General features: G+C 38.6%; 2 protein-coding genes across 2 annotated transcripts; one reads left to right on the top strand and one right to left on the bottom strand.

Moving 5' to 3' along the window:
• The first annotated feature begins 533 nt into the window (after positions 1–533).
• LOC113674606 (chymotrypsinogen A) lies at positions 534–4,075 on the top strand. The gene is made up of 5 exons (XM_027191092.2): positions 534–689; positions 1,003–1,161; positions 1,683–1,757; positions 2,504–2,702; positions 3,450–4,075. The coding sequence occupies exons 1-5, from the start codon at positions 623–625 to the stop codon at positions 3,982–3,984; spliced, it is 1,035 nt and encodes a 344-aa protein (XP_027046893.2). The 5' UTR covers positions 534–622; the 3' UTR covers positions 3,985–4,075.
• A 610-nt stretch (positions 4,076–4,685) lies between these two features.
• On the bottom strand, positions 4,686–11,552 carry LOC113674602 (thymus-specific serine protease). Its single transcript, XM_027191088.2, has 10 exons — positions 11,144–11,552; positions 10,408–10,537; positions 9,917–10,040; positions 9,460–9,537; positions 8,800–8,847; positions 7,830–8,096; positions 7,180–7,324; positions 6,589–6,774; positions 6,073–6,218; positions 4,686–5,589 (listed from the first exon to the last, which is right to left on the bottom strand). The coding sequence occupies exons 1-10, from the start codon at positions 11,445–11,447 to the stop codon at positions 5,533–5,535; spliced, it is 1,485 nt and encodes a 494-aa protein (XP_027046889.2). The 5' UTR covers positions 11,448–11,552; the 3' UTR covers positions 4,686–5,532.
• Between the last annotated feature and the right edge of the window lie 2,212 nt (positions 11,553–13,764).

Here is a 13,764-nt window from a genome sequence, read left to right as displayed (position 1 = left end):
ATATAAAAGAAAAATGGAGAAATGAAGAGAAAGTCAAAATAAAGAGCCAGTTCATGAAAGAAAATGGACAGACACAGAATATTTCACTAAGCATTGTTTACAAAGCTGAAGAAAACGTGTGAATAAGTAAGGCTAAAATACAAGCAAAACTCAAATGGACCACGATTTTTAAAAATGGATGTTAACATAACCTTGATGATATTTAAATGCAACAAACATTTTTAATTGAGTGTCATTCTGATATGTGAAGATTAACACATCTTAGCAATCAAAATAACCAAGAGCTCAAACCATATTCTTTCACTTAAAGGCCTTTGAAACCAAAATGGTGTGATAAGAATCTTCACTTTTTGTTCAAGAAATATTCGGACTATCCCATTCCCGCTTATGGAACATCGAGCGATTTTTATTTGATAAACGTACTTCCAGTAAATCAAACCCATTATCTTTGAGTGGCGGCAAGGGGTAATTTCACTCATGTAGGTACACAATGCTAATAGATCGGAAATGTCTGCAAACAAACTGAACATACCGATTATCCATTAAGTTGTGAGCGAAAGCTATAAAACCTATCCCTCTTCCTAATAGTACCTACTCTCATCCGCCAACGTAACCCACTCAAATGAAACAAAAGATGAAGATCTCAGCAATCTTATTGCTTACGGCGATTGCATTCTCTACTGCAAATGGTTTGTATATTCTAAAAGCTTATTAAGACCTTATTTTCTCTCGCGAAAGGCAGTTTCATTGTAACATTCAGAAAGTATTACTGTATGGAACATAGAGACTGTTTACGTTATCAAGTGTAACCACCCACATCAGTCCTTTAGAATTCTTGTTGACTCATGCGCTAACGATTGAATTTCTCATATTCCAAAGGATTTAAGGGACAGAAACGAAATTTCTGAGAGATTTTGTGTTCCTACCCTTTCGGAAGAATCCTACTGTTTGGGTACTTCGTTGATTTTTTTTCTTGTGTTACTTTTATCTTTTGTAATTTAGATTGCAGTCGTGTGACTGAGAACGGGAAATGCTGCCATTTTCCGTTTATTTTCAACGGTTATATGTTTTATGGTTGTACTACTTATGGCTGGAATAGAGAATGGTGTAGTCTCACGGATTCCTATGACAGGGACGGACAGTGGGGAAATTGTCTTGAAGGTAACCTAATTCATGAGACCGGGCCCAGGGGGCGTAGCTAAGGGGCGGTCCTGGGGTGCCCGTGCCCCCTTGTTTTTAACGCATCAAGACATTTTGTAAAACACGGCGTAGAGGTCGAAATGACAATCTGGAGAGTACCCTCTGTTTAACACAGTGTGACCCCATTTCCCTTGGAAAAACCATGGCCAAGCCTCAGGGACCTTTTTCTCCCATTAAATTTCCAACGTATGAAGCAGCAAAGTAGGATGGTGAACAACGTGTTAAGGTCATGCAAAACTTTGCACGAAATATCACAGCCTAAAATTTTCTATTTCCCTTTTTATCTGTAGTCCAATGAATTCAGTTGGAATGAATATATTGTTTCCAAACTTCATTTGTGACGGTTTTTGGTGGAATTTTTTTATTAAATATGTAAAGTTTGCACCAGAATCAGAGTTTATTAAAGGCCCATGATATATTTTTAAGCTTTATCTGTCTTATTCATTAAAGAAACATTTCTTTTCGTTTACAACCAACAACAGTTCCGACGACAGTTCCCACTACCCCTCCCTTAGCAACTACATCCAGTGGGTCATCAGGAGGAGGATCATCATCAGGTATGATTCAAGAGAACAATTCTTCCTGGAAATATCGATGACTTCCCTAACAGTGGCGCAACCAAGATGAAGCGAAAAAAGTTTGAGCAGAACAATAGCTCTGCATATACTTTTTGAGACTTTGTACCTTTCAAAAGTTACACCTTCACATGCAAAATTAAATAACGACGCTGAAACCCGCAAATAATTCACAAGCCTACTTGGGACTCAGTGCTGTATTCACGTGTAGTACTGGTAAAGATCTGGCGCCGTTAGATAGGGTTAACACATTAAGTTACTCAGGAAATTCTGAGGAAAAGTGTAACTTCATTTTTTAATCGCCCTCTTCTCAGCCGTCTCCTGCCTGACGTCTTACATGAACTGGCCCTGAGGTGTATCTGTGATCTCTGTACCTCTGCCATAGAATCTCCTATTAAACTACGTAGCTTCATAAAGTACCAAGAAAAAAGTGAAAATTAAGTTCAGGTATACATCCTGAATGTTGATGATTATTTGCCAAAGAAGCAGTGAAATTACCGAACACGCAGCAACCGCGTTGTTTGATTTGGTATTAGACTTTTCCGAACACCACACCAAAACTACAGCTTTCAAATAGAGAAAATTTAACACTTTCGTTCAGTATTTTAATACATAGTTTGGATGTAAGTGCTGTGTATAAATTATATTTCGTTGATAAGCGTCTCTCTGTGTTTTTGCAGTTAATGACATTAACGTATATGGACATCTTTTTTTCATTCAATAATTAGCCCTCAAATGCGGGATTAAGCCACCCATGTCACGTATAGTTGGTGGTCAAACGGCCGAAAAGGGCAGCTGGCCATGGCAAGCTATGTTAGCCTCCCGTGGTGGAAGCCAGTTCTGTGGAGGATCTCTCGTTGAAGAAAACTGGGTGTTGACAGCCGCTCATTGTGTTTATGGTTCTTCAGAGGATCGCATTGTTGTAAGGTTGGTGACTGAATTTTGAACAAAAATTAATATGGTATTAGTCAGAGTGGTGGAAGAGTATGGAAATTAAAGAACGACAAATTTAAGATTGCTCATTTTAGACTAGATTGAGGCCCTCAAAACAAGGTTTCCCAAATAAAAATTCATTGTTTCGCAAGATCGAATAAAAAGGTTCACCGCCAACCTCAGAAAATACATGCAAGGAACTATGAAAAAGTGCGCAGCAAATTCGATCTAAGAATGTTAACTTTTCAGAGGTTATTCGGGTTTGCCCTTTTAATTAATTAGTATCCTTTGGTTACATGCTTCAGTCCAGTTGTTTAGAAGAGCCAATTATTAAGGCGTTACTGATCATTGAGTTAAGAAAACTCGCGTGCCACTATAATGTAACTGGAGGCTTAGTTAATGCATGGCTATACAGAGCCCTTATATTTCTGCATCATGCGCGTATGAAATCTTTTGAATATGGTAATCTATGAAGCTGTGAAATTTGATCAATGTCACGTGATGTCTATAAAGTACATTTGTCCATTGTGTAGCGAGCTGCCTTGCGAGAATAACGCGGGGGTAATTAACTTTAGCAACCGCTAGGAAACCGAGTAAAACTAAGAGCGGTTAAGTTTTACCAGCTCTCCTTATTAGTTTTGTTAATCTGCATATTGGACATCGATCGTCGGCCTCCTAGATGCACGTGTTGCTCATATAAGGTCCATCCTGTTAAAGCATGCACTTTTGATTGCTCTGTAGGATGGGTGCTCACCGCATTACGGACATCGGGGAAGAAATAGAAGTGGAGAAAAAATTTGAGCATGAGGATTACAACCCTAACAATTTCCAGAACGACATTGCGCTGCTTAAACTGAAGAACAGTGTGACGATCGGCCCAGATGCAAGACCCGTATGTCTGCCTGACGAAAACCAGCTCCTAATGCCAGACAAGAAATGCTATATAACAGGATGGGGAACGCTAAAAAGCGGGGGTGAACAGCCAGATTACCTTCAAGAAGCTTCGGTACCAATCGTTTCTGAAGCAAAATGTAAGAGGGCCTACGGTGATTCAAACATTCATGAGTCCATGATCTGCGCTGGTCTTGACATTGGAGGAATTGATGCCTGCCAAGGTGATAGTGGCGGACCTATGGTGTGTGAATTCAATGGTAAATGGTATCTCGAGGGCGCTACCAGCTGGGGATACGGTTGCGCGTTGCCTAACAAGTATGGAGTTTACGCTAAAGTGCGTCACCTAAAAGATTGGGTTTTGAAAAATATGAAGAACAATTAAAGGATGTCCACGTTAGATTACTGACACATCACAAATGAAAAAAAATGTATTTTCTTTGGGTTAGAAGAATAAAGGGATAAGAAAGATTAAATTTTTTTTTTGGTTTTCACTCGTCTACAAACAAGCTTCTTTTCCCCGAAAGATCAATCATAGAGCCAAAAAAACAGCTCTTAGAAGCACGGCTATGACAGCGAGATTGGAAAGCCTCTTTTTTTTTTTTTTTTTTTTTTTTTTTTCGATGAATGCTATTCCATCATCTTCAGTCCACATGTCGCAGAGGTTTGGTTCTGAGTATGTTTGGTTGAGCTCGAAACGTCCTTTGAACAATGAAGCCCTTGAATGCAATGCAGACATATATAGGAAGCAGCTTTCTATCGAAACTCCCAACCGATCTCCACCTGACGGTGACGACAAAGCTGTTATAATGAATAAAATTATATGCTTTGTTTGAATAGTAATTTAACTTGGATGGGAATCTAAAGCACACACTAAAACGGTCTATACTCATAAAGTGTTGGTGTAAAAAAACTGAGACATCTTTGAGGTAATGAAGATTTTTTTTTTTTTGGTGTTTAGAGCTCTGTAAATTATTACACCCCAACCAAACCATGAGTATAAAATTTGTCTTAACAGTCAGAAGTCAAACCCCTGCAATGGGTTGAGGACATTTGAACTCAAGTACTAACATTGACTCCGGGAGATAAACCACATGTAGTAACTTTATTTGAGAAATTATTCTCAGTTTTAAATGAGTGGTTCCACTTTAAACGAGACGGTTCAATACAGGTGGAAGAGATTACAACAAATAGAGGTGGAAATTAAATTAAAGTACAAGAGCGGAAAAAATTGGGGCACTTTGACAACCGACCGCTGATTGCAGGGTGACCGCTTAATTCAGGTTCGTTTGTACTTACAAGACAAATTTATACGATATTTTAATATTAACGATTACATTTCCTTGACTGAAACAACAATACGCTCACTGTAATATTGTAGGCGTAGAAATGAAATGCTGCTTATCCTAATTTGGGGCTGTATATTCTATCGCCTGAGAAAATGACATTTAGTTTGTATTTTTAGCCACCATTTTAGAGGTGCTTCTAATTTTTGCTCCTGAAATGGAATTCAATGTTGACTTTTCTCAATAAATACGCAGTTCAGCAGGTATTCAGAGGAGGTATTTTTCTAAAGAAACTGTAATGTGTAATTGTAAATTGGCCTTTATAAAGAGATTCGAAACCTGACGTTCAGATCGTTAGCCCCTCGACAAAACGAAGGCCGAAGGGCTTATGAGAAAAGCATCAGCTTTAGTATCTCTATATGGTGGCCAATTTACATTATCAACTCAGTTGATGAAACTCAATTATCTTGTCAGTTGCCATTCCGGCTGCTTAAATTGTAAGAACAATGGAAAGTTGCAAAGATCGACCCAAGACTCAACTGACCCTACTTCTACTTCTCAAAGATACAAAATCATGATTTCTGTTTCGTTGAATAGAAAGTAACTATTATATCAGGAGATAAACGATATCAGTCGGCTTAACATGATTAATCCAAAGTGGATCGGCTAGGTTCCAACCACTCGCCGATAATTGCTGCAACTTGCTGAAAATAAAAGTAAAAAATTGATCTATGAGGGTCGTGAACAAATTCTTGTCGTCAAATAAGTCGTTCAGTGTAAAAACAGAAATAAAAAGCCACCACTTGTTTCTATTTGCCTCCTATGTGCTTTAGTGGTTACTGGTTGCCACTAAAGATTATTTGGCCAATGGTAGAGACTGGTCACGATACTACTCATAGAAAGCATGATAAAAGCTGTATAAAAGAGAGATTTTACACAGCTCTTGCATATTATAATTAACTTACCTCGTTCTTAAATTAAAAGCGGTTCGTAAAGATGACAAATAAGCGTGGGTTTTTTCGGGATATTCTTCCAAGAGGGATAAATTCAGAAACTATTACAGGATATTCGCAGAATGAGACAAAGAATGTGACCTTCGTAGACACTTAATAGGTTACTTTCTGCGTGAATGGTAGACAAAAACCGCATGATCTTAAGCTGTGTGATAGCAATAAACTGTATCAAACCTTCCTAGCTTCACGCAAGGCGGGTAGGTCATCAGGTGAATCAGGAAGCATGTTAGCACAGTGGGAGGTGCCATTGATAAAAATGGCCACTTCAGTTGCAGTTTGGTTCGTTAGGACACTTAATGCATGCCAAGGGTCTATAGATCCTGCAACGGAAAACGGAACAAAAACAATTGTCTTAATTATTTAGTATACTGACTCTCTCTCCAGGGCCAATAGACACATCACTCTCACATCTTGCGCTCTCTACCCAGGAGTACTAATAGGTCCTGGAGAACTAACAGAAAGACCTGTTGTTGTAAAGTGTATTAGAGCATTCGTATGCGCTATATAAATGCATGAATATTTTGATTACATTGTAGAAATTTAGAAGTAATTCTTGCCTTTTACATAACAGATGTATTTCATGACTAATGCTTCGGTTTTCGATAAAACTTGTTGAAGCCTTCAACAACAACGCAACATTAATGAGCTTTCCCGGATCCCTTTCATAATCTAAAACTTTAAATCTCTTACCGTTTACAAAAACAATCTTTGAGCCTTTGGGCGTTTTTCCTCCGTAGTAAGCGTTTGTAAATGCAACTTTTTCATAAACATCCTGAGCAGGGATGTCATAAGCCTCAAGACAAGTATCCAGATCATAAGCAAGGTCGTGTGGGATTCTAGAATAAATGCAGCTGGTATTCTTCTCGCATGTTTGATCTAAAACAAGATGCAACATTGATAATCAAATGAACATTTGTAGTCTATTTGTGCGAGTAAAGTGGACGTAGTGGCAGAGACCAGGCGTAATTTTCTAAATAGTGACTGTTATCAGCGTTATAAATGTGAGACGCCTAAGGATCATCTTAGGTCTTCTTATAAAGGGTATAAATTATGTACTGATATACTTTTTTAGACCGATTAACGCCTTAATTTTTAGAATTCTTTCGTACAAATTGGTGAATTTTTTTTAAACATGTCTCCTAAACCCTTTTCATGGGCAAAAAATCAAAGAAACCTTTTTTCTGAGTAGAAGTCGAGAGGAACACTCTTAGCGAGAGCGGCGCTTAAGAACAGAATCCGCAAACTTAAGAAATCTGTGGTAACTAATCAACTGGAACTTACAGTATCCAAACTGAGTACAAGTTTGGTAGGTCCACTGGCGAAAAATTGAAGAGCCCGTTGGGTCCTGTGTTGTGTTCTTGAATGTTTCCAAGTATGCTGTATAGTTATTATTCATGCAGCGAAGTCCCACACGATCTAGATAGTACTGCAAAAATACAACCATTCCATACAAGGTCAAAGATATACTCTAGAAATTAATGAATATGGAAAGTATTTGTACCGATCAAAACAATTGATAGCCTGAATCTACATCGTGAGACAAACGATTACACGTTCATTTATCTATAAAACTACGAATAACAACAACATTTTTTATAACAGAGAAGTCCTTCTTCCTCCGTAACAGTCAGGAGTGATTAGAAAGTAACCGCTCTTCACTGTCAACACTTAGTCCATCGAACGGGGAATGATACCTACGAATTTTAAAATCTAATCGGGTTCTTTAGTGCTATCTCCACGTAAAAAGGGATCAAGTTTAATCAAGTGATGCTCAACAATGTCCAATCGGACAGCCTATAGTTTACGATCATCTGCTCTCGAGAATCGAGATGTCGAGAGTATTGGAAACCTCCAAGAAAGCAAAATAACATTTCATCAGCATGTAAGTTAGTGAAATTCGCCGCTAAAATAGAATACCAAAATATCCTTACACGTATCACATAACCAAGATCTTGGTAAGGAGTGAGGGATGAATTTGTCATACATTGACACACATATGCTATGTTGAAACCAGAAGCTTGAGTATTGTACTGCACAATTCCGTCCAAAACGCTACCAAGGTTCTCGACAAACAGCCAAGTGTCATTCGGCTGTGAAATATCATTGCATGACAAGAAGTCGTGCTCTAAAGTTTTGTAATCCTTGTCGGCGATCAGCTGGTCCACATGGGCGAAGGCTTTCATTATATTGTTTTGACACTGCAAAAGAAAGCGAGAGGACATCACCTAACTCAAGGTATATCGTACCTAATAAGATATATTAAAAAATTACTCAGTTCTGATTGATTGAGATAAATGCAGTTTTCAAGTAATTCAATGCAGAAGAGGGTTAATTCGGTGAAAGGAAGTAACAAATCAGACTGAACAATTCCTTGAACTGTTTAGCCGGACTTTAAACTTTTGTGCGCCTTTGAGATGTGAAAATATAATTTTATATTATTGTTTTGATCGTACGCGGTTGTCTTGACCGAACGCACAAGGTCACTTGCAGGGTTTGCCATAAATAATAACAGATGATGCGCCGCTTTGATTAGCTATCTCGTATTTTTTCATGTATATTGTTAATACGTAATCACATGATTTCGGGTGCAATTTTGGAATAAATAAGCACTTGTAAATTTTTTCAAAGACCACAAATTTGTTAGTCTTTGAAAAAATTTACTTCGAAATTGCACCCGAAATCATCGGAATACCTGTACAAAACAGGAAAAGATCTCGCGCGGCAAGTGCGCTGGAGAAGCAATAACCTTTCTTTTTGATTTGAACACAATCCAAGCTTCGGGTATGGTAAAACACACTGATGTATTTTTTTTATATTTCTGAAATGGGCTGATGCATTTAAATTATAGTATGTCGTGTTGCACAATCCATCCTACAATGTTTTAAACCATTCAAAACGTACTTGCACAGACCCACCAACAAGGAATGACGCGAAACTTGCAGCTGCAACCTAGAGATAGATAGGGACATATGGTTACAAAGATTATTAACGGACTGAATAGCGATTTTTTGTTTTTTAAAAACGTTCGCTTAAAAAAGATACCTTGCACTAGGCAAGTTTTGAAAAGATTTTTTGGATAATAATATTGACCCAAGTGATTGTAAACAGTTCCTAATACTCGCAGCTCTTAGTTCATTTGAGATACCGAAATCGGTCCAAGTTCCGCAGTGGTGTCAGAGTGATTGGCCAGCTTTCGCACCTCTCAGCTTCAATGTGTCGTTAAATCGTCAATTAAACATGAAATTTTGTTCAGAAGGAGGAAAATTATTTGAGCAATTGTTCCTGGTGGAAGTATTGCTTGTACATTTATTACAGACATGCCTCCTTTCGATATCTTTTTCGTTACATATTTTTTTTTGTTTGTGTGGGGTTTCAGGAACCAACAATCGAGCTCTAGTTTTAACTTTCCATTCCATTTAGTTTGCTCGTATTCGTTCGTATTTGGCCCCAAAATTGCCGCTTGGACTAGCCATGACACATCTCACTGAAATGTCATGCGGTCGGCCAACAATAACTGAATTACTTTTGGTAACATCAAAGTTTAGAAGTCAGATAACCTACGTTGTTGTAGTCTTGAAAGTCTGTCTTTGCCTGCACGGGCGCTGATGACGCAACCGCTCCCATCACAAGATGAGGATACTGTGTGGGAATAAAACACAAATGATGATGAACCACTTAGAAGAAATGAGAATTGTTTATATTTTTAACTGCCAGTTTAGAGGGGGGCTAATGTTCTGTAATGCGTGAGTCTTCGATCTGCTTTGTAACCTGTTGCTTTCCCAGTGCTGTTCATGTGTTCTCGATGTGCAGCGAAGTTGCGTCCGCCGTAACATTTTTGTTCTCCCATATTTCTAAATTCCACGCCATTTCTAAGTTGCACAGCGGGGCACACACAACTCTAAAAATTGTAAACCGATGTGCGTAGTCGAATAAATTTTCTCCGCTAGGTCGGCAATGCAAAAAAGGTCAACTAGAAGCAAGTATTAGTCTTGGGGAGGAGAATGTAAAGAAACTTTGCCTTTAATCTGAACCAAGCTGCTAGATTGCCCGGGTAGGAACCGCCATATGCAATCCACTGATTCAGGTCAGTAAGTTTGTACATCTTCTGGGCAAAGACACAAAACTCGGCCAAGTCTGCCAACCTGTAGAGAAACATTCGGGATGTATGGATCTTTCTCAGTAGGAAAAGTGGTTTTCTATGGAATGACAACTTTTTCAGTGCAGTAACTTATTTAAGTATTATTTAAGTATACCTTGCTTCCATGAAAAATTCGGAACGTCTCCAACAGCCCTCAAACAGATGAGTCGTTTCGAAATAATAAAATTTTATTCGTTTGCTCTCGACTTTTAAATGTAATAGAATTATCGAGCTCAAAGTATGAGCTTTAGATAGCGATCAAACTCAAGCTCTAAGGAGGGAAAAACTTGATACACTGATTGCTTAAGGTGATTGCTTAGGATAACTGTAATTTTCACAGAATACCGCTTATTTATCCTTACATTACTTACGCTTGCTGACTTGAAAGATATTTGAGGTTCTCTGTTTCTAAATAGTCTTCAAAAGTGCTTAAACCGTAATAGCGATGCTCCACCGCAAAGAGTAGGCCACCATGCTGCTCAGCGAGTTCCACAATATTCCCTAAAAAATTTCCAGAGTATACTACTTTGATAGAAAAATAATTTTCAGGAACAAGACAATTCCGTAGACAGCCTCCCTCCCTACCCGAGTCTGAACCCCTCACCCCAACTCACCCACCCATGACATTACTTTGAAAAATATGTCATGACATTTTCGCGACTGTAATGCCTTCAGTTTCGTCAAACGGCGCCCGCAAAACTGCACTCTAAGCTGACTCCTCTTTTGAGGGAAGTCCCAGCTAATCTCTATTCAGCACACGAGGGTAACAAAATGAAGCGCTCTTGTCGAATGATACCTGTAATAACCTGGAGCTTGAAGGGACATTTTCTTAGTTTCACTTTAAGCAGTCAAAGTGAAAGACCATATTGTTTACTTTATAAACGTTTAGTCAGATAATTAAGTATTATTATTTCTCGACGAAACGAATAGCTTCAAAAGCCTGCTAGTTTTTCACTGCCTCCTTTTTCAGGTTTTATAATGGACTAGTTTTGAATAAAACTCGTAAACTAGCAGTGCAGAATACAGACTGCAACATGCCATGCATTTAGGCGGAAGTTTTGGAAAAATACCAGAGCTCAATATAGCTTTGAAACAGATTAATCCTACCATAGTCTATATCAGCTTGAGATAATTTTCCCTCTCCTCCGATGTACAAGAAGACTGGTCCATCTTCCTTTCTCCAGTACTTAGTATTTACCATGTAACGTTGTTTGAATGTCTTCTGTGACGGCTCAAAGTGATCCAGTGGTTGTTCCAATGTGAATTCTTCGATTGGATCGTGTCGAGCGTACAGCGAATGTTGATGTTCACGCACATACTCGCGGATCTTGTAAGATATTTCGGTTTGGAAACATGTGGTACGAGAAATAACGGATAAGAGCAAGAGGCATTGGACTAAACACTTCTCCATAACAGTGACTTACAATTCAGTTTACTGTGAGTGAAATTGTCTTCCAATGCCATGCGGCTTGAAGTTCAGACTCTCCTCATGTGAGCATCTCGTGACTGCAGTATTCATGCCCTTCAGAGCGTGACTATTAGTCACGCAATCGATCCCATGTCAGAATTGTACGCTATGTAACTCTACGGTTATTTCTCAGAAAAACACGCATGTACCGCCTACAAAACGCATAGAGGAGTGTGAGGTACTCATTCCTTGTTCGCCTAAAACTCTGACGGTAACTTTTTCTTTGCTTCTGGCTAAGAATCAGCGGCTGCAATGTTTGACATAGTTAGGTAAGCGTTTTTTTTTTTGCTATGTTTTGGTTGCGAGTGATACCATCTGTTTACATTTCCTATGATAAAGAGTGGAGTAAAAAGCGCTTACGGTGCCAAAATAACTCCGAAAAAAATTTATTACAGAATTTCATGAAATGAGCGCCCTCGCTTGATTAAGCGCCCATTTACTAAGCCATAACATCAACCACGCGTCCCGCTTAAGTAATCATCCCCCTTAAACCCTTCCTCACTTTTTTAATCAGAAGAGATACACGGAAAACCAGTTTCTATTGCCACTCAATTTACACCTTTTTGAGCTTTAACTTCAGAGAACTCAGAACAGGAGAATAGTTTCTTTTTCGTTCCAGTTATTTCTATCACCATGTGCTTGAAGAGTTCCCTAGTGTGCGTTCTCTGTTCTCTTAGTTTTGTCCCATAGTTGTGCCAAAGAGACACCCCTTGATTACACGCCCTCCCTCCAATGAGCACCCATCCTTTCAGCCGAAACTTTAAATAAGTGCCAGGGCACTTATTCGAGGAAACATGATTAGTAAAAAACGAGGTTTAGGTTCATGTTGATGTACATAAAATTACTTAGAAAGTAGTACAGTAGATGAAAAAGTCACGGCTGACAATGAACAATCTGAATTGTTCGGGAATCCATAGCCGTTTTTGTGTGGGATTTCCCACACTTAGTCAAGGCCCGCGAAATTTATTTCTTTATTTCTTTATTTACTTGTCCACGAGAGAGAAGTGCTTGTCACGTGGTTTCTATTTGCGTTCAGTGAGCCGTGAAGACTGGATTCCAGTCAGCGTTTTTTCATAGTGTATCGTACGGCGGCCATTTCTCTTCTCAGGGTAACACTCTTCATGGCACTCTGGCCATTCCTGCCAATCAATCACTGAGACATTACAAACAGCTTGATTCAAGTAGACTAAACACTTTGAGAAGTCAATTGATTTTTGTTGATGAAATCTCAATGGTAGGAAATGGTAATGGTAATTTGCAATGCAGCTAAACAATAGGCTTAAAGATATAAAAGGCTGTAGAGAGGATTTTGGAGGTGTGAGCATAATTGCTGTTGGTGACTTATTCCAATTAGAATCTGTTATGGATGCTTATATTTTCAAAGACCTCAAAAATGTAGAGTTATGCTGTTCTTTCTCCCAGTTTATGGCATAAACACTTTAAAATGTTTGAACTTAATGAAATCATGGGTCAAAGAGACAGCAAATTGTTTGTGGAATTACTCAATAGGTTGCGTAAAGGTAAACACACAGTAGCTGACATTGCAAAACTTAAAGAGAGCTATACAAGAAGACATCAACAACCCAATAGATGCACCTCACTTATTTATACAGAATGCCAAAGTAGATGAATTTAATCAAAGGGCCCATAATGCAGCCACAGGAAACAAATTCACAATAAATGCTCTAGATAGTGTTATTGGAGCTATCTCTTCTCCAGAGCTAAGAAACAAAATACTAAGACAAATACCCAATGATCCAAGAAAAACAAAACAGTTAGCCTCAACCCTTTGTCTTGCTGAGGGTGAAAGAACACACCTTGTCATGAATGTACGAACTGAAGATGACATGACAAATGGTGCTGGAAATGTTGTTAAACTAGTTCAGTTACATCAACAAACCAAACCATCTGGTATTGTATGGGTACAATTTGATCACTCAGATGTAGGTCAGAAAACAAGGAATGAAAAAAGACATTTGTATGTACAAGGAATTGAACACACATGGACCCCAGTAAACCCTGTGACTACACAGTTTGCGGTAGGTAGAAACAGAACAGCACAAGTTGTTAGAAAACAATTTCCACTGCATCCCACAGCAGCAAAAATAATTCACAGGTCACAAGGTGATACTGACAGGGGAATTGTTGTGGATTTTAGTACCAGAAATACTATTCCACACATACATTATGTGGGACTCAGTAGAGTGACTGCTATAGAAGGCCTATATATTTCTGATTTGTGTGAAAGCAAGATTGCTGT

This window comes from Pocillopora damicornis, chromosome 2 (genome assembly GCF_964200805.1).
Source record: "Pocillopora damicornis chromosome 2, jaPocDami1.2, whole genome shotgun sequence".
Classification (NCBI taxonomy): Eukaryota; Metazoa; Cnidaria; class Anthozoa; order Scleractinia; family Pocilloporidae; genus Pocillopora; species Pocillopora damicornis.
This window is presented reverse-complemented; position numbering and strand designations above follow the sequence as displayed.

Bases quoted from the DNA above. Each gene is read 5' to 3' on its own strand.
- LOC113674602 (XM_027191088.2), bottom strand. From the start codon at position 11,447: ATGGAGAAGTGTTTAGTCCAATGCCTCTTGCTCTTATCCGTTATTTCT. The intron at 6,775-7,179 runs GTAAGTTCCAGT...ATCTTGTTTTAG, and splicing joins TTGTACTCAGTTTGGATACT to ATCAAACATGCGAGAAGAAT. The intron at 5,590-6,072 runs GTTTGATACAGT...TTTTATTTTCAG, and splicing joins CCTTGCGTGAAGCTAGGAAG to CAAGTTGCAGCAATTATCGG.
- LOC113674606 (XM_027191092.2), top strand. From the start codon at position 623: ATGAAACAAAAGATGAAGATCTCAGCAATCTTATTGCTTACGGCGATT. The intron at 690-1,002 runs GTTTGTATATTC...TTTGTAATTTAG, and splicing joins TGCATTCTCTACTGCAAATG to ATTGCAGTCGTGTGACTGAG. The intron at 1,162-1,682 runs GTAACCTAATTC...AACCAACAACAG, and splicing joins GTGGGGAAATTGTCTTGAAG to TTCCGACGACAGTTCCCACT.